The sequence below is a fragment of the Sitodiplosis mosellana genome, unplaced genomic scaffold, assembly GCF_009176505.1.
Source record: "Sitodiplosis mosellana isolate CC-2019 unplaced genomic scaffold, AAFC_SMos_1.0 Smas_scaffold_6197, whole genome shotgun sequence".
NCBI lineage: Eukaryota > Metazoa > Arthropoda > Insecta > Diptera > Cecidomyiidae > Sitodiplosis > Sitodiplosis mosellana.
In genome coordinates this window covers 5,755,255-5,775,568 of record NW_022601438.1, presented here as the reverse complement: position 1 = coordinate 5,775,568, position 20,314 = coordinate 5,755,255, and the positions used below count along the sequence as shown (strand labels likewise).

The following is a 20,314-nucleotide window of genomic DNA, read 5'->3' as shown; positions in this document are numbered from 1 at the left end:
CGGTAAATTCTACTCATATGAAATAATCAAAATAAATGAGTAGATTTGTTAACGTTGAAGATGCTCACATTCTACACACACTCGCCCATACACTTGAACGGCATGCAATACATAGGCATCTGGATTGTGTACCAACACACAGCGCCTCTTGACATATTGTCCACTCAGAAGTAAAATATAGCAACAGAAACGGCAGCGGCATTTGGCAGATGAGAAATAGTATACTTGTCATCACAAACTATATTGAAAGGTCAATTGAGCGAGCAATCAAACAACGAAATTTAATTCAATCGCAATTTATTTTTGGTGAAAATATCGACAAGAAGGTGAAGATAAAATGTCGCAGGTAAATTTTGATTGTTTAAATTCGTAGCATCGTTTGACGTTTATAAATTGCATTCGTTTGATTAGGTACACGAATTCAGTGTTGAGATGACATGCAGTGGCTGTTCGGGAGCAGTAGAAAAGGTGCTGGGAAAATTGGGCGGTAAGAGTATATTTTTTGTGTGTAAAAATTTTCCATACACGTTTCATGTCGATTGCTCACGGAATTTCTTTTCACCTTTCTTATCTTATCTGTCATCGGCGGCGATGTTACGATTGATAAGATTTTAAAGCCATCATTGGAAATTCAATCGAATTGAAAATCTGTAGAATTTCACATGAATAACAGCAACAGACATAGAAACCAATTGTTTCAATTATGAACTCGTGATTCGCTTTTTCCCCTCTACAGATAAGGTGCAAAATGTTCGAATTGATTTGGATAATAAGAAAGTGTTCGTGACATCGGCCGAACTGAATGCCGACCAACTATTGGAAGTCATCAAGAAGACCGGAAAAACCACCAACTACATTGGACTAGCCAATTGAATGTTTATATGCAAATTAAGAATTTGTGATTCAACGAAACATGATGAAATGACAATGCAGACAAACTAACGCAGTTTGTCCAGCGTTTCCATTAAATACCCAATTATTTACATTATTCGAAGAACAGAAATGGTTTTAAACATCGTTTTAATATATATTTTTGAATAAAATTCAATAAGAATTCCAATGAATGTCTTTTTTTTTGTATTAAATCGATCACATTCGGAGACAGACTTCGAACTAAATTTCACTTTCAGTTTAATTCACGCCTCTACTGATCTTCGCTCATTTGAACATACACAACAGACTTTGCGACAAATTGGTTCAGATTTAGCGCATCGTGATCAATGAAAGTTATTCAAATTGATTCGGTGGAAAAAAAATGTGACAATTACCCGTTTTAATAGAGGCAAAGAAAAATGAAAATGAAACGACTTTTAACGATTGACGTGCATTTTGTGCATGCAGTTAATGAATTACGCATGAATTGTTCACGGGCTCAACTTGCCGGAGAGATTAGCTTAGAATTTCGCTTTCTTTATGGCACAATTTTGGACTTGTGTTTCGTTCGTTCGTAAATTCACACCATGATATGATCGTGACGAAAGTAAACAACAAGATCAACAGACTGTTTTTTCTCTCTCTCTCTCTCTCTGCCTCAAAATGTTGAACGTGTGAGAATTGTTTGCCTGGACCAGCCGCTGCTGATTAGGTTGCTATTGATCTCTATTGGTGAACGTATATAGTGACGATTCTTCTTCATCTGCCGTTTTTTCTCTCTCTCTCTCTCTCTCTCTCTCTCTCTCTCTCTCTCTCTCTCTCTTCTCTTCGACAAGTTTGGCGAATCGAGCTGCAAGCGCAACTCTTGGCCGTCAGTGTTGTGTGGATGGATGGAAGAAAACCGCAACATTATCGACGCTTTTCAAATTCGATGTGCTCGTGATGAAAAGTAATTAGAGCTTTAATTTGAAGATTATCGCGAGAACAGATTTAATATAAAAATGTTTGCCATCACCGACAGACAGTCAGTACATATCCGATTATCTTATTAAGCGCACACACAACATGGGAATATTTTAATCTAGGGTGATCCTTTACTGTGTTTTCAAAGTATTTTTTTATTTTTTATTCGAACTATCTTTTTCCTTGTTTCACCACAAGTGAAGTAACAGTGCATTTTCTTTGAAAAAACGTTCGTGTTCTTTTTTTTCACGAAACGGTGACCACAGACTGGAAACAATACAAACATTTCATTGAAAAGTGAATTGAAATCAATATCAAACAATTTAAGCAACGAAAATATCGCTTCAAAATGATTCGATTTACACTCATTATTGTTGGCATCGTTAGCATTTTGAATGTGACATTGGCTGCAAACGAAAATATTACAGTCGAACAAATCTACGATATGGCATCGAATATCCTGAATGCAACCGATAAATGGCAAGAAGATCTAAAGAATTATTCGGTTGAAGGACGCAGTTCGAAATTCTTCCCATTCGGATTGTTACCATTTCATGCGTTGTGTAAGTAAATTTGGTTGTGATTCAATTATTACAGAAATATAAACAAAAAAAAAGTCCAAGAAAATCGACCAAAAATTTGGTATTGGAATTGAATTATTCGATTTTTTCGCAAAAAATTGCACTTTTCAAAGAAAAAGTAAATTCCTTTTCAATGCAATTAGGTTTTGAAAAGTAATTGTTTTTCGATAACATTAATTTTGGAGCAAATTTTAAACAAAAAGTCAATTTTGTTTCTAAAAAATGAAAAAATGATTTTGTAAAATAACAAGGGAAAAAATCATAATTTACAACAAAAAAAACTCATCGAATTGAAACATTAGCAAATATACGGTGAGCTAATCAAAGCAAAGCAAAATGGTTCAACGCCGTTGAGGTTTATTTTGAAGCAACAACAGAAAAAATGCTCCGTACAAATTTAACAGTGTAGCGAGACGGAGAGAGAGAGAGAGAGTCACTTGTGCATAGTGTATATCGACTGTGTACGTACGAACGTCGGTTCAGCAAAGTGAAACGGAGTGAATGCGTGTGTTACTCATACTTGTAACGATTGGAACTATGAAGTAAACATGTCCCGATTAGCCGTGATCGTCTAGTGGTTAGGACCCTACGTTGTGGCCGTAGTAACCGGAGTTCGAATCTTCGTCACGGCAGTGTTGACTCACTGTCACGGATGGGACTTTTTTTTTATCATTTATTCCGAATGCCATGTTACTTTTTATAAAAAATATTTCAATTTCATCGATAAATTCGCCGAAAAAATATTTTTTTCAATATTTATTTTTCCGAATATTAGTTGAATCGCCATGAGTATGTTATTCATTGAAAGCAACGTAAAAAAGTATGGGAGATATGTTCGTGCATGTGCTCGACAAGTGAAAGATTAAGGTCGTTGTAATTTTAATGTATTTTATTTCATTAGTTCACCATCTCACGCACTCTCTTCTTGATCTGGTTTTTCGTTTGGTGGATTAATGGTCTCAAACTTGCTCAAAATGTTACATTCACTTTGGCAAATATATTTTGCTTCAACGTGTTTCCTCTCTTCATTCGTCTTACTCTGAATTTTACAACATTGTTAATCAGTTGCTGCGAATGCAATATATACAAGCGAATGCTCTGCTTAGTTTCAAACATAAAACTCGGAAACTAAGCTTCATGCATGACATTCGATTTAAGAATATTTTATTTTCCATTTTGATTCTTCTCAAAATTATTTCAACGTTTACAAAACACTCAAACTCAATCGCTATCAATCTTTGTATAGATACACACATGCTTGAGCATCGCAGTTAGTCCAATGCTCAATAGCACGTGTTTGACAAGAAACGACAGAGAGACGAAAATATTTAATGCTAAAAATCGATTTAGTTTCACTTTTTAATGTTTGCACATTGGAAATTGTCAACTTTTTTTGGTTTCTGCTCTGTTTACAAAATCTATCGATGTAAATATAAAGGCAAGTTTGCTTCGTGGAATTACGCTAATTGACAAATGACGAACTGCACGCAGTTTTTCATGTGACAATTCTATTTAAACGAATAGAAAACGGTCCGAAGAAAGTCTTTTCAATGCTATCTATAGCAAATTGACACCTTTCTATTCTGTGTGGCTCAGTAAATATTTTCATTTGCTATATTCCGTTCAAAATGCAGTTGTTCCATTGATTCTTTTAATCGAGTCTTTCACATTGCCATTTTTTTTTTAAGCATTTTTCTGGGGAAAAAATTTTTTTTCTTAGAAAAAATGTGAAAATTAGTCATTTAATTGATAACAATAAATAAAAGATGGCAAAAAAGTGTGAAAAAAAAAGTCCCATCCGTGACAGTGAGTCAACACTGCCGTGACGAAGATTCGAACTCCGGTTACTACGGCCACAACGTAGGGTCCTAACCACTAGACGATCACGGCTATTCGGGACATACATCACTTGTCGGCTGAGTTGATTCGCTTTATTTTACACGTGTTCAGTTTTGCTTTGAGCAATTTCGACTTTCACTCAACCAATTTTGTAAGCTGTAAAATGAATGTTGGTGTTGTTACTGCTGCTACTGTCGTCGTTGATGCCGCTGCCACGAATGGCTAACCATGCTTATTGAACATTTACAACCGAATCGCTTTTGCAATGCAATTTTGTTCAGAAGCGTTTTTTTTGCACATGAAATATGCTTCTTTTATGCGTCCAAAGTTTTTTTTTTTCTTCTGAACAATAATTTCATCAACATTTATTTTAATCATTTTCAGTTTCAACTCATTCACATGAAGTTAAATCATTTTGTTTTAGACTAATTTTCTGCAAAAATTCAATTTTTTTTCTAATCCAAAATTCAACACGATGAATAAACTGTCTATTTGACTTGATTTCAGGGGGATTTGGTGGTTTGCATGCATTGGCTATTTTGTTTGCCATCAAATTTAAAATCATAATTGTCGCTTCGATTGTTGCCTTTGGTGTGTATTACTATACAAAATTTGTGGCAGCCAAAAAGTGCCATGGTGATCATTACCGCGAAGGTGCAATCCATCCAATTCATGATACCACGTGAGTAGTTTGTTTTATTCAAAGAATCGAAATGTCTGAATTTGAACATGTTCATTTTTTTTCTCATGAAAATAAAACTAGATATGGTGGTTCAACGTTTTTTAGCAGTCCAATCACATCGTACTCAAGCCCAAATGATATTTTGAGCCACATCTCTTACGATCCATACAGCGGATATCATGACTCAACCATTCATTCGGATATTCCATCGTATGCATACGACCATCACCACGAACATGATTTCCATGACCATCATCACGACGAGAATCACTCGCATGATTTTGATCACTTTGGCCACTTCCAAGATCAATCACCACAGGGCGTTTCCTCTCCGGGAAGCGATGCCCCACCATCGCCGTCATCATCGGCATCGCCCAGTGATTCACCGGCAATGTCACCCACTTACCGTCGCGTTGGAAAACATCGCCGAAGACGCGCTGTTAAACCACAAGTCGAGTAAATTTTCCACACAATTTTTAATCTTACAAATAGAATTGACGCAATGTTTCCGTATATTTCAGCTTCATTGACATTGGAGAATTGGCATTCCGATTTCTAGGTGTTGATACCGATGGCTGCCGAAAGCGTTTTGTCTGTGAACTCGATTTCCGTGCTCAAACCAACCCAATCACACGACTGGCATTTTCATTCATCGGGTAGAGATGACGATGGAATTGATTCTTCTTTTTTTCTTTCAAAATTTCATGATTTTTGTTCTAGATTTTTTTTCCTCTTGAAAGTCATTTTTAGATATATTTTTTTAAATTCGGCTATTGATTGATTTGATTTTCTTCGAATATAATATTCATTTTTATTTGATTTCCTTTTGTTTTTCTTTTCGATTATTTCACCATTCCAGGCGTAATTTCTTCGAACGCTATCGTGTATTGGATGAGAATGTTGCGAAGCCACAAAAGTTTTCCGAATGCGCCAAAGTGTTCAACGATTGCGAAGATGCTGAAAAATACAATGAAGCAGAAGATGACGACAGCGACGATGATAATGTGGAAAAAAATGAAGAGAAAGTGGAAGAAAGCACTCAAAATGAAGAAAGCACTGAAAAATCCGACGCATCCATCGGCCAAGGAGAGAACGTTGAACAAGAACGTGCTGGTGATTCACAGGATGAACAGCCAAAAGAATCCAATAGCATAAACATCATTCGTCGCAAGCGAACACACATACCAATCCGTAATTTCATCGTGAATCGACGAATTGCTATGCAAAAATCCGGTTAATTTTAACTCATAATATTTATTTGTATCGAATTTATTTATTTTATTTATTTATTGCATTTGAATTGTCTAGATCAAGGTAATTTTTACTTAATTATTTGCTTAAGGATTTTCTATGTAAAATATATGTCTCGGGTTTAATTATTGCAAAGAAGAAAAAAAATACAAACAAAAATGCTGTCTAATAAATCGAATTTGGTGATTAAATGGTTCACCAAAAAAAAAAGACACATCACTGATTTTATTACTTTAATATTCGGAAAATATTCGATAGAGAAAACAGCTGAAATGGCGGGAAAAAAACATATTGGCATTTTTTGTTTGAAATTGACACACATTTTTCAGTTTGTAGGCTCATCGATTTGAAATCACTCTACTGAAAAATTCAAAGTTGGTCTAAATAGGTGAGAACTGAATATAACTTGACTGTTATGACTTTTTTCTGATATATTATTTTCTATTAAATAGAATTGATAGAATTCAGTGTTGAAATTGTACGCAGCCTTTTGACCTGAGTATAATTAAATAAAAGCATCGTTCGCAAGCGAAAAATCTCAATAGAATTTTACTTATCTCAATTTTATCCAATAAAAGTTAAGTGGTTTTCCTCGATCTAAATTCAATTTTGAGATCAAATCAATTTTTGACCGAAAATGATTGATACTCAACTATGCTAAGACATGCAAAATATAGAAAACACCGAAATGTGAATTAATTCCATCACCAAAATCGACTCATTACAAAATTCAAATCCTGTTTTTTTTTTTTTCTCTCCATATTTTAATCCACTAGGAAATAATTTATTGTTCATATAACAGACTCAATCCATTTACATCGTTCATTTACAAATAAATTAATTCCGTTTGAATAGCACGCAAGATGTGGCGTGCGGCTGATGCCACCTTGGTATTAAATCTTAAAAAGCTAAATTTATGGTACCACTGCACATGAAGTTTCTTGAGGAATTGGAAATAACAAAAAAAAAATAATAATAATAATCATCCTGAAATTTTACATTCGGTTTTAAAACCCAAGAAAAAATTTACACACTAATTGTTTCGCATTTCGACTCGAAAAAAAAAAATTAAAAACACCGCATCGTTTTATCTTATTAATGAATCTTGTTCGTCCGGTTTGATCTACGTTTTACGAACGTTCTTCTTTTTGGTAGCGTTTATACTTTGCGCAAGTTTTTCAATTTCGCTGTCATTGTATGTGGCATCAAAGCGATTGTCTTTTCTCTTTGGTGATGATGCCTGATTGATGGCCGTTTGCGCGACAACGTTGATTTTATTCCATAGGAATGAGAAGAATTCCACGGCCAGCTCCTGTTTGAAAAATGCAATTACAACTAAACCGAGTAAGATTAGTGCGGAAAATGAATTTTCATTCAGTTCATTTTCGTTGAGTCGAATTTCGGGTGTAAAATCTAAATCGACATAGATTGTACTACGATTTGCCTCAAAATGTTCAATGGGCAGGGTGAATTTGAAATTTTTCTCCGACAATGTTGTGGTGAGTTCGACCACATAGGATTTACCTAAGGGGAGAATCAGAAAGAAGAAATGAATCAAAATTGCTTGATCAAACACTGCTTATATACCATAATATCAAATATGAAAATGAAAAAAAATAGGATTTACCATCGAATGGAATGCGTGGGAAAAAGACCAATGCGCCCGGATTGACACGGCTCTTGACGGAGATCGGTGTTTCAACGCGTTGCGAATAGAGCGGACTGTCGGCGTTGCCCTTTTTGTATAGTTGCACACGCAACGATTTGTAATATTCATTGTTTGATGCGGTCACTCTGGCAATCACATCAATGTAATTCAATGGGCTAATGGCGATAATGTTAATGTTGTGAGTGTCTTGTTTGTCAACGGTAATTTGTCGAGCGATTGGCACGGTGCGATCGACAACGGTTGCCGAATTTTCACTGTTCGATCGTACACGAATGCTGTATTCGCAGCCGGGTTGAAGTCCACGAATACGATATTGTCCATTTGGTTCAGTAGATGATTCTTCTTGATGTTGGCCGCAACGTTCCTCTGCACGAGCTTCAACGACAACGTCCGCAAATGGTTCGCCATTTAATGAGTTCACCGATCCAAATACGGAGAATGCAACCCGTTTGCCATTGAGTTCGACACGTACCGTTTCGCCATCTTTAACATCAATGATTTTCGATGATGGCTCAAAACGGTATTCCTTCATCATTGGACGCAAATAATATTGACTGGGTGACAGTGAATGAAAATTGATTGTGCCATCTTCACCGGTTACCAAATTCTTACGATAACTTTCCGCACCCGACAATGATAACAAAACACCAGACAATTTATTGCCAAGCTCATCCTTTACCGTTGCAATTACTTCGCACAATTTATGCGCCTTGAATTCGCCACGTTCACTGTCAAATTCGGAAAAGATGTACGATTCTTTGTATGCGGACAAGCTAACCGCCAAGTCTCCATTCAATGGACCGAATTTGAATTGACCATTCGATGATGTAAGAACTTCGATTGGTGAGAGATCTGGGCTGTCACTGAATGTTAGCGTGATTTTCACATCACCAATTGGCGGTGTGACTTTTCCATTAATTATCAATCCCTTTGCAGCGGTGAATGTGAAGGCATTCTAAATGAACATTGAAAAAAATTGTTAATCAAAGAATGAAAATAAATTTGAATGGAATTGAAATGATGAACATCAAAGAAAACTTCAGTTCAAACTTCAAAGAGCAAAAACTAAAAAAAAATTACATTCAAACCTTTTCTTCTGATTCTGAAAGTTTCTTTTTCTGATGTTCAATAGATACTTTTGAATGCGATGAAGCAATAGTTTACAAACAAAATTGTGTATAATAGAATACTTAAGTCTTCTTCGACATTAATTTCGAATGAGCATTCATTTCATGCTTGAATGAATAATCAAGTAAAAAGAATCATTAATTATTAATTGTCAAAATCCTAACCTCAATACAGTCGCTTGCACCATAAATTTCCTTCGATTGTGGTGTGAATAGGATGGTATCACTTTGTGGGGTGAGTGTCAATTTGGCCGATGGTTCTAAATCGAAATCATATCGATATGCAAATTTGCCGTTGACTTTAGTCGTTTCTTCCGTGAATGAAATGACTTTCTTCTCGCCGATCTCCGATTCGACGAGTACTTTAAAAGCCGATTTGATATCGGACAAAATGCGAACACCGTTACGATGCTTGACGGCATTGACGGCAACCGGTTTTTCTTCGCCCGTTTTAAATGATTTTGGTGTCGTTGAATCGTAGCTGTGACAACCTGAAAATGATAAATCATAATGACCGTATTTATCCACGCAGAACGAATTGATGCCCGGTGCCAAGAAGATTTCTTTCGAAGCCGATTCTTCAGGTTTTGTTGATCGGAACACATAGGCCATCTGAGATGAGTAAAAGAGGTTATAGCTTAGAATATGACATTGGTAAAAATATTTATGATTTTTTAAAATCCAATTTCGAAAATAGAGCCAATTAGAACTGATTTTTCCAGCCTGACTGTCCACCTGATCCAATTTCACTTACTTTAGTGTTATGTGAGCTCGATACCGATACCAAGTATCCGGTGTGAACGAAAGTCGGCACAATTTCGGTGGCACTCTTAACGATCAATGTAAGAGTGTTACTTTCCCAGCAGAGTAAGTTGGTTGGAACGGACACTTCATATGTTCCCGGTAAAACTTCTGAGAAACTGTATTTTCCATTTGTCAACGAAGCAGTAATGACTTGTCCGTTACGATTGCCATCGGCATCGAGTGGATTCAGCGAAATGATTGATGCACGACACTGAGCAGTTCCATCGCCATCAGACAGGCACTTAACATCGCCGGTAACCGTTGCACGTAGTTGTGAGAATGTGATGCCGGACAGTGGTGATGTGTTTACTTCGATGTTTTGATGTTTCGGGAAGAATTGAATGCCCGATGCCAAATCTTCTGAGCTGGTTAGAATTTGAATTGAATATTTACCGGGCGGTAAGAATGTACACCATTCACCCGTACCCTTTTGGCTTGTGGCTTGAGTGTGGAATGTCGATGCATGTTTTGTGATGGCAATTGTGTACGAATGTTGTGACAACACCCATCCACACACTTTGAATGCTGACACAACGATGTCAGGTATTGATGGGCTGGCAATTGAAATTTTCACACTTCGTTCTTCGAACTGAACATTTTCAGCTTCAGCCGTAATTCTGTATGTGTCAGCCTTGATATTTTTCAATGTGTATGTTCCGTCAGTGTGTGTTGTGGTTGCTTTTTCCCCATTCAAAATCACCTTTGCATTGGCAACACCAAAACCATTTCCGGCGGAGAGTACACGGCCGAACACACTGAAGCCAGTGATTTCAAAACTTTGTTTCAATTCAACCGCATCATTCGTCACCTCGAACTCAATGTATTCGGGCCGAATGTGGAATTGAATATTTTTACTCTGGACAGATGGTTGCACAGAATACTTTCCTGGAGCAATCGATTGGAAATTAAATCGGCCACTTGCCGATGGTGTTGCACTACAGAAAGGTTTTGATTCATATTCAGCATTGGCCGATGCAACTTGTGAAAGGGTCGTCGATTTACATTTCGATGCTTGACGTTGCTATTTTGGAAACGAATCGAGAGTTTTATTAGGACATTTTTTATTTGAGAAATAGATTATTTACAGCGAAAAAAAATGATTGAATATGCCTTAAATCGGCTACAGCAAGTGCAGCTTATTGAACGAAAAAAAAAATAAGAAAAATATAAGGAACAAGATTCTATTTTGGGAAATGATGGCACAAAACAAATAAATTTTCAATGAAAATTATTTCATTATTTCCACGGATTTCCGTTAGTTAGAAATGTTCCTTTCTAATTTGTATTCAAGAATTGAAAAGATTTTAATAAATGAACATTCGATTAGTTTTGGTTTAAACTTACGTTTTTGCGATTGAACAGAACGAATTCAACGTTTTGAAGGGCTTGGCCGTCGCTAGAGATCTGACCAGATACATCGAATCCAGACACGACAAATGCATTACTTGGCAGCTCAGTGTTTCCAGTGGTGACCGTGACGACATATTCTGACTTTTCGAAATACCAGCTACAATTTCCCAAAAAAAAAACATTTAATATTTAGATCATTCTTCCGCCTGCTGTTGCTTGGCTATGATTTCAAATTTCACATGCAAAGACCAGTGGCAAAATTTGCCAGTTCTAAAAGTTGTAACTTACTTTTTGTGGCTAACTTTAATGGTATATTGACCGGGAATGACGGGTGTGAAATAGAATACACCATTAATATCGGACACGGTTTTGCGAGTGTCACTTCCACTGGATGCTTGAAGTTCAACGCTGACGTCCTTGATATTGCCAGTGACACCGACAATTTTACCGGTGATACCGAAACCTTTGAACACAAAATTTACATCTTTTCCTTGGCTACACATGTCTGTTTTCCCATCAAAGTTGATTTCGAATTGCTGTGGCTCAAAACTCCAGCCGGGCGGTGGTGAGATTTTCAATACATATTCGCCCTTATCGTAAACCGGCAAAAAATAATATCCATTCGATGGTGAACAATCGGTTTTATCTTTTAAACTGCCCTGTTTGGTCAATCTGAAACACACACATAAAAATAAGGTAATGCGTTTGGGTCATGTGGCAAGAAAAAAATCAATTCTCAAAAAAAAAGAACTAATTGACCATCGATGGTCAAATAAATGTATGAAATCTAATTAGTTCAGAATTTACACGTATTACATTTGGTGTGTGTGTATGTGTGACACCGAAAGACACTTTGCACAAAAAACTTCTTTCTTCTCACTTTACACCGACGAATAAAACAATCAAATTTCGCATTGAAAATCGTAAAATTTTACTTACAATTCCACTTCAACTTTCGAAAAATCAATGTCCGCATGACTTTTTACAAATCCACCGCATCCCAAAATATCATCGGCCCGGGTAAGTAGAAAATTGAATGCAATTAACACGACTGCAGTCGTATATGAATGAAACCTCGTCATTATTTTTATTCTCTATTTTCGGTTAATGCATTTATGATTTAAATGAATTGGATAAGAAAGAAAACTGGATGCAAACTGAATGATCACACAAAAAAAACCATCGAATTGCGATAAAAATGAATTGGGCTATGCCAATAGCCGCGAATTGTAATGAGAAAACGATGTGTTTTAAGCATGTATCGGATAATGTTGATTAGGGTTCATTAATGTGACAGGTAGCACATGACAGCTGACGTAGTCGCCATCGCCTTGTCATTGGCGCTGATGTTGCAGTTTCTTCGAATGGCTTTTTCGTGTCATTGAATCAAGCAAAAAGCTCATCGTTGCGCCATCTATTCAGAATAATTTGCAAACGACTGGTTTTTCTTCTTCTTCTTCAATCAGATGTCCTGATAAAATAGTTTGCTTTTGTAAAGAAAAGAATTCCACGAGATTTCTGAATTTATGCGTTCGAATCACGAATAGATTTTGTTTTCTTGATTTTAAACCTGGATTAGAGGGTGTTCGTCGAAGGAAATAATAATATTGTACACAATTTCGCTCTAACGTATGATTAATGTGGTTATGACTCGAAGTTGATTTGCGTTCGCAGGAACTAATTCATAATCAGAGGTGATGGAACCCACATTTTACTTATTTCCAAACCCTTCCCGTTCAAAATCGACTTCATTTCGTGGAATCGTAGTCGCAGGGCGAATACGGGCGAACGCACGAAAAATATATGTACACAAACACACGTACAAGTGAAAATGCGGCCAAACACTCCATTTTCCTATAAATAATGAAAACTACCGTGGAAAGTGGGATTGCATTAAAAATGAAATAGGCCTAATTGGAAAATTGTTACAAATGTTTTTCAATTCATTTCATTATAATTTATGCATTCTATCATCACTAATCACAGAGTCGTGCGCTTGCTTAAATAACACATACACACGTCCGAGGCCATTAAGCTTCGAAGTACAAACGAAAAATTTATGTTTTTGAATTCATTTTTGTTATTGTTGTTGCCTTACGATATTTATTCGTTTTTTTTCTTCTTCTTCATCATCTTTCATCCATTCCTAGAAGCGCATGCATATACAAAATCATTTAAAAATTGTTTCCATATTTTCTTGCATTGCTTCGAATGCTCTAAATTTGGATGAGTGTGAGTGTGTGTGTGTATTTTTGCTTGTTTCTTTAAATCGGTTCTACGCTTGGGCTTTTCTATCAGTGTGATGGTTGGGGTTGTGTTCACCCAGCTCTTATGATTAATAGTTAAATCACACGGATTTTTGCAATTTGCATGGCGTGAAATGATGTGCCATAATCGCATTTTGCGAGGCAGAAATTACCGTTTAGCCTCATAGATATTGGAGAATCAGACGGCAGCATAATACGAATAACTGGCAAACGCCAACTTAAGCAAGTCCATAAAACTCTGTCGGCCGTAGAGGCGCTAGAGTGTGTGCGTGTGCGACAGAGAAATAGAGAGTGAGGGAGAAAGAGAGAGAGACGTGAGCATTTGCTATATGAAGCGCTAACCGTTTATTTAAACGGTTAGCGCTTCATATGCACACACCAGAAATTAAAGAGAGAGAGAGAAATAAACAACAACAACAATATGACTATTGATAAAAATTGGAATTTTTATTATGTATTTAAATTTGATCATATTAAATTAATGACAGCCATGCATACAATGAACAAAATGTACCGGATTCGGTAACACGCGGTATCGTGTCGCATGCACAGGCCCATACAAACCAACCACATTTTTCGGCATAATTCGAATTCGTGCTTGATGGTCGGTGTGCCTCTCTCTTTCTCTCTCTCTCTCTCTTTCCGAGTGCGTTTATGTCGGTGTATGTGCGCGTTTTATTTGGGCTCAACATTTGAAACATGTATTTCAAAGACGAACGATGAATATGATTAGGAAAATTAGGAAATTTATCTTTCTTCCGCATTAAGTCTTTTTTTTTTACTTGACTCACTTTAACACTAATGTGCGCGCTTATGCGAATCGGCCTGTGTGATACACATTGCGAATTTTTTGCCTGATATCAATATTTCTGGCCAAATTTGCTACATACAAGGAGAGAGAACGAAAGAGCGAAATAAATACATTTCGGTGGATTTTTTTCTCTCTTTGGATGAACACAGCATGTGATTATGTAATACAATTTGAATATATTGGGGCTGTAGTGGTGCGATACAACGCGCGAACGAACAATACCCGAACGACAAAGACAGAGAGCCAAGTACATGTATGTGTGTATGGAACGTGGATTCAGTACGCATCGCAAAGACTTGCTCACATTAATAATCGAAAGCGAATACCGAAAAGGAAAAAAAAAACTAGGTCACAGAGGGATAGGATAGCTTAGCTTTAACAGTATAAACAATATGTTCCAAGGAGCTTTCGCACACCAGCGCACACAAAATACACACACACACACACACGCCTCGTGAATACACAAGCACACAACCATTCAGCCACACGCTCACATTGTCAATTGTAGCAAGGAAAAATGAAGCTTTCGTTGTTCAGCGCGGCTGTGCACGAGTGAGAGGTAGAGAAACCTATTTGCAAATGTGATGGTGCCATAAATTCAGTTTTTTTTTTGGTGACAGAGTTCCAAATAAAAGTGAGATGAATTTGAACACACCAATACTGTTCGCATTGAATGTGAAAAAAAACTATTGGAAATTCCTTCGCATGTATCCTCTATTTGGTTGTTGGTGTTTTTGTTTTGTCCTTTCAACTCAAGGATTCCTTTCATCATGAACATTTCAAATAAAAATTCGAATAAAAAAGAACACACACTCACTCACATACACACACACACACACACACACACACACAGCAACAACAACTAAAAAAACAAACATAGAAGTAAAACTCTCTTTCCCTTTGAAGAGACCCAATTCTTCTTTAGCTCGTCATATCACTTCGGGTATTTTTATTCTTCTTCCTTTGCCATGTAACAAAGAAAATATGTATAGGTTTTTTTTATGCGGCCCGAGCGCTTTTTTGTGATTTGTGTTTGGATTTCCCCATTATTATTTGCCGTTATTTGTTTTCTTCGTCGAATCAAATTTATTACTTTTATTACTACTATCATATGTACAGTGTACACTGTACACCCTAGAATATTTTCAGATAAAAAAAACTGTAGAATGCTTTTTATGGGTTTGATAGAATGGCGATGTGGCGTGGCATGCTTTGGCACTACATAGCAACGTGTTTGGCCACCTTATTCCATAATTTAGTTTGTTTTGGCGACAAGGATACCAATTCCATAAACTTTAATTCCGTTTCAATCGCAATCGACAGAATGTGTGTATGTGTGCAGTTACACAGCGGTGGCGACGGACCATTCGCCAATGGTGACAAAAAAGCGAAAAGACACTCTGAAAACATGCCAGTAACCAAATTGAATAATACCATCATTTCAGCCTAACCACAAAGAAAAACCCAACCCAAAATTTGATATCAAAATATGAAAATTAAATTGAAAATGAAAAATATGAAAACGCAGAAGGAAAAAAAAATTGAAAACAAAAAAAACTACATGACAGAGCATAGAATATCGCGTCATCTTTCTCGGAGCAAGTCTCCGTTTGCTTCACGTTTCCTTCGTTTGCCATGAATATTTTATTAATTTTTCGGGAAGCAAGTTGTAAACGCCCTTTTTCTTTACAGGTGCCTGACAATTTCCATTCTTCTCGTCTTCTTTTTCTCATCTGAAGCATTCGACGACGGTTGATTCGACCGCTGTGTGATGTGCTGCCGTTTTTCCCTTTTGAAAGAAAAATGTGTTTGTGTTCTCTTGTTTCGCTTCGTGCAATTTAATGAAAATCATAGCTATTGATGGCAACACAAACTCCCTTCATGTACATTCTTTGCCGAATGATCTTTGGCACATATTTTCCCAATTTTGATGCGTTGTTCTGTTTTTCGCTTCCATCACATCAACCAATCTCTTTCTCTTGTTATCGTCCTTTTCTGCCTCTCTCTCTCTCTCTCTCTCTCTCTCTCTCTCTCTCTCTCTCTCTCGACTCTCCATTTTGGACCTTTAAAAACATTAAACTGGGAAGGAGTGTGAGTGAGTAAACCGAAATACAGTGAGACAGTGAGGAGAAGAGGAAGCGAAAAAAAACGTGTACAAAAGTCCATTGTGAGAATTCAAACAATGGAAAAGTATTCGTTTATGCCATACCAACAGCACAAGACCTTGAGTGTCAAGGTGTGTATTCTTTTTAATATTATTTTTTTCTCTCCTTCGTCTTCTTTTTATTTCGCTGTGATCACAATGTAAATTGAAAATAGATAACTGTGAGCAGCGGCAACAGCAGCAGCAACAGCAATGAAAAAAATCACCATGAAAAATGTTCAAGCTGTAATTGCGACACGAACAGAAACATCACGCGAAAATCGATTGAGGGTCATACATACACATTTAAAAACACCGAGCGCGCAGAGAGTGAGCGTATGCCATTAGAATTTCAAGACGAGATACAAACTATGTGGAACCTCTTAAATTCAATTTGAAGCGTGCCTTGAATTTTATAACACACACACACACACACACACACACACACACAATCCGCTGAGGACTAGGGAGAAAGATCAAATCAAAATATCTCGCAAATGCTTACAAATATGCGACGTATTTGCAAATATGGCAAATATTTTGTGAATATTCACGTTTGATACAAAAACGAATAAATATTGTGCGTATATAATAAACCATACAAATAAAGGGCAAATATAAATATTCTTTCCCCCTAGGCTGAGGATAATGGAAAATTGGAATTTCTTTTCTGGTTTAGATCTCTTGTCGTTTCTGATTTCTTTATTCGTTTCGCAAAGCGATTGCAATTGTGTAAATAAACCTATCGATGGAGATGAAGATGTAGAAAGACAGAGGTGAGAGCAAGAGCGAGAGAGAATGAAATCGCATACATTTTGCTTTTAACATGAACTATTTTACAGTAGGAAAATAAATTGATTTAATTGGAATGGAGATGGGTAAGTAAGTTTGTGGTGCAGCTGATTGAAATTGAGATGCATTTCGTAAACATGTGTTTGTTGGTGCAAAAATTTCCGTAGCATGACTTAGAACTAAACAAACATAGATTGCGATAATGAAAACACAACTTTGAAATAGTAATTTTCGGAATTTCCGATTCAACATTCCAAAAGCTCGTTCATATTATCATTCGAAAATTACATTGCAGATGGATGGAGAGAAATACACAAACAACAACACAACGATTTAGCTGTGTTAATAGATCACCCAGCACAAATTCCTAGTGAATATCAATTATCTATTATTTTTAATCGATTTTTCTTATATGGATATCCTTCAAGTGGTTTCTGCGGTTAGCTATTCGTCCAAAGTGCATTGAAAAACGAGCACACCACACCATTGGTCACCAATGCATAGGAATCCCCCGTTTGTTAGAAAAATACATCTTTCCAGTTTTTGTATGCTTAATATATGAAATGAGCGCGCGTGAACACCGTAATATTGAATATCAACAAATTCGAAATTGAAAAAATAACGTTGTTATATGGAAAAAAAAGTATTGTTTTCTTTTACCCACACATCAAATCATGGCAAGCCATGAATAAACCACAGAAGATGGCCATAAGCACCCATATACAGGGTGTTTTTTTTGTGATAACCGATGTTTTTTTCAGAAAAAATGGTGAAAATACAAAAAAAAATTTAGTTTTTGTTTATTTTTGGTAAATTTGGACTTGTACAATTTGTTTGGCCACCTTTTCGAACAAAAATTCTGGCAAGGGGCCGGCCTTGGCCCATTTGGCGTAAAAGTCCAGTTTTGGGCATTTTCGATTACTTCTGCAAATATTATGACCGATAAGATGAATATTTTGCTTCGGACAATGTTTTCGAGAGCTCTTGGGGACCTAAACTTGTTGTTCTTAGTTTTTGGTTCAAGGCTGGTATTCAAAAACCAGCCAGAAGACGTCGAACACTAATGCTCAGTTATTGGCCAAAATCGTCATTTTTCGTAATTGGACGGTTTGCGGCCATTTCGTTCAGAAAATTTTCGGTTTTTTGCGCTGATTATTGAAAAAAATTATCATTCGGTTCGAAATCTTCAATTTCTGATTGCAAAAAACATGACTCATCAGCTATTAAGGCCACAATGGCCGCCAGTGGCCAAAACTGGCAGTTTTTCGAACACGCGGGCCAATGGCCATCACATATGACACAAACAGAGCACTGTGAACGATTTTTTTTACTCAAAGGCTTCCCACAAATACCGTCTGTAGCTTTGGTGGCATAATAACGACTGTTACGCTCTTGTTCAGATGAAACTGAAGATGTCGAAGAACTGTACTGAAACGCCCAAAAACTGGACTTTTACGCCAAATGGGCCAAGGCCGGCCCCTTGCCAGAATTTTTGTTCAAAAAGGTGGCCAAACAAATTGTAGAAGTCCAAATTTACCAAAAATAAACAAAAACTAAAGAATTTTTTGTATTTTCACCATTTTTTCTGAAAAAAACATCGGTTACCACAAAAAAAAAACACCCTGTAGATACATATCGCACAGCGCCAGCGACCGACGAATACGCCAATCGAGGTTCGAATCCCATTATGTGTGTGACCATACAGCTCATCGGCCCCAATATTATACCGTTTCAAAGATGATGTTCAAGCAGAAACTTTGACGATAATTTCTATCAAATTTAAAAAATGGCTAGAACAAAAAATTTTGCTCATGCATTTGCCACCAATTTTAATGGTTTCGACCCCAAGCCCCAACATCGAGCTATTAAATTTCGACGGTTGTGAATATTCCCTTTTATCTTGCAATAAAAATCATAACAAACAAAAAAGAGGAGAAAAAAAGCGTCAAATGAACAACACCAGCAGCACCATCAAGATCTATCAAATAGAACGAAAATTACCGTTGTGACCGAGTTTTATCGCGCGTATTGCGTACTATAGCGAGAGAGAGAGAGAGAGAGAGAGAGAGAGAGAGAGAGAGAGAGGAAAAAAACATACAAGCTGTTACCGAGTTCCGCTGCAATCATTTAGAAAATTTATATATAAATATATTTTTTTTTCTGTGGCATTTCATAGGCAAATTAATAGAATACTCGTCGTTTGTACTGCCCCATTGCAATTATGTGTGTATATCGGCTAAGTGTTACGTTTTTCTTTGTAGATTCGAAATAGTGTAGTATTAAATGAGAAAAACAACAACAGCAACAAGCAGCAGCAGCAGCAGCAGCAGCAGCAGAATCGGAGATCGTGTCAAGATCGATATCGAGCGGCAGTTAAAATAAAATTATACACTTTTTTCTCCTATATTCGCGCTCAAAATATTATTATGAGTGTGCTTGAGAGTCTCTTTGTTGTTTTTTCATTCTATTATTATATGTGCTCATATCATTCTATTGAAAGTGCTGCCTTATTGCTCACTTAGAATGTGAATTTTAATTTTAACACACATAGAATGAAAACGACACACATTCATGTTAAATGGTGTCTGTCTCTTTCTCTCTCGCTTGCGCCAATATGCTCTCGCTATCTGAATCATGCAGATGATGATGATAAATTCAGTTATGTAAATGAATTTGAAGAAGCAATAATAATAGTAATAATAATAATAATGCAGAAGGAAAGAAAAAGAGCGAGCGAGAGGCAAAGAGTTAGCGAGAATGGGAGTAAACGGGCAACGAGAACAGCAATAATAGTCATCGTATAGTAACAATAATGAACAACAAGCGAAAAAACGGCTGAATGGAACAAAAAATCTGGAGAGGCGAGGAAAAAAAAGAAGGTATGTATTTAATGTGCATTTGGCTACATGAACAAAAAACGATGCAAATCAAAGATTTGATTCTATTTGCGCGAATGTTATTGTTTGTTTCAGTAAAGCTAACGTTCGATATATACACACACACACACACACACACACTGACTCACACCCAAACAGAATTACTAGTTATTTTTTTTTGAATTTTGGCATTGAGACTTAATAAAAAATCGGCAGAGCAACATCACAGAGAATGATCACAGACAAACGACAGCACAATGCTAATAACAACGATCGATTTGTTCGA

General features: G+C 36.6%; 3 protein-coding genes across 3 annotated transcripts; 2 read left to right on the top strand and 1 right to left on the bottom strand.

Moving 5' to 3' along the window:
• The first annotated feature begins 48 nt into the window (after positions 1–48).
• LOC129577028 (copper transport protein ATOX1) lies at positions 49–1,060 on the top strand. Its single transcript, XM_055463394.1, has 3 exons — positions 49–346; positions 412–487; positions 737–1,060. Exons 1-3 carry the CDS (start codon positions 338–340, stop codon positions 871–873), a joined length of 222 nt encoding a protein of 73 aa, XP_055319369.1. The 5' UTR covers positions 49–337; the 3' UTR covers positions 874–1,060.
• Positions 1,061–2,104: 1,044 nt separating this feature from the next.
• Positions 2,105–6,453, top strand: LOC129577201 (uncharacterized). Its single transcript, XM_055463832.1, has 5 exons — positions 2,105–2,399; positions 4,764–4,938; positions 5,020–5,394; positions 5,460–5,594; positions 5,798–6,453. Exons 1-5 carry the CDS (start codon positions 2,186–2,188, stop codon positions 6,174–6,176), a joined length of 1,278 nt encoding a protein of 425 aa, XP_055319807.1. The 5' UTR covers positions 2,105–2,185; the 3' UTR covers positions 6,177–6,453.
• A 476-nt stretch (positions 6,454–6,929) lies between these two features.
• Positions 6,930–12,863, bottom strand: LOC129577200 (BOS complex subunit NOMO1). Its single transcript, XM_055463831.1, has 7 exons — positions 12,079–12,863; positions 11,428–11,811; positions 11,134–11,296; positions 9,740–10,810; positions 9,151–9,597; positions 7,817–8,813; positions 6,930–7,713 (listed from the first exon to the last, which is right to left on the bottom strand). The coding sequence occupies exons 1-7, from the start codon at positions 12,219–12,221 to the stop codon at positions 7,313–7,315; spliced, it is 3,606 nt and encodes a 1,201-aa protein (XP_055319806.1). The 5' UTR covers positions 12,222–12,863; the 3' UTR covers positions 6,930–7,312.
• Between the last annotated feature and the right edge of the window lie 7,451 nt (positions 12,864–20,314).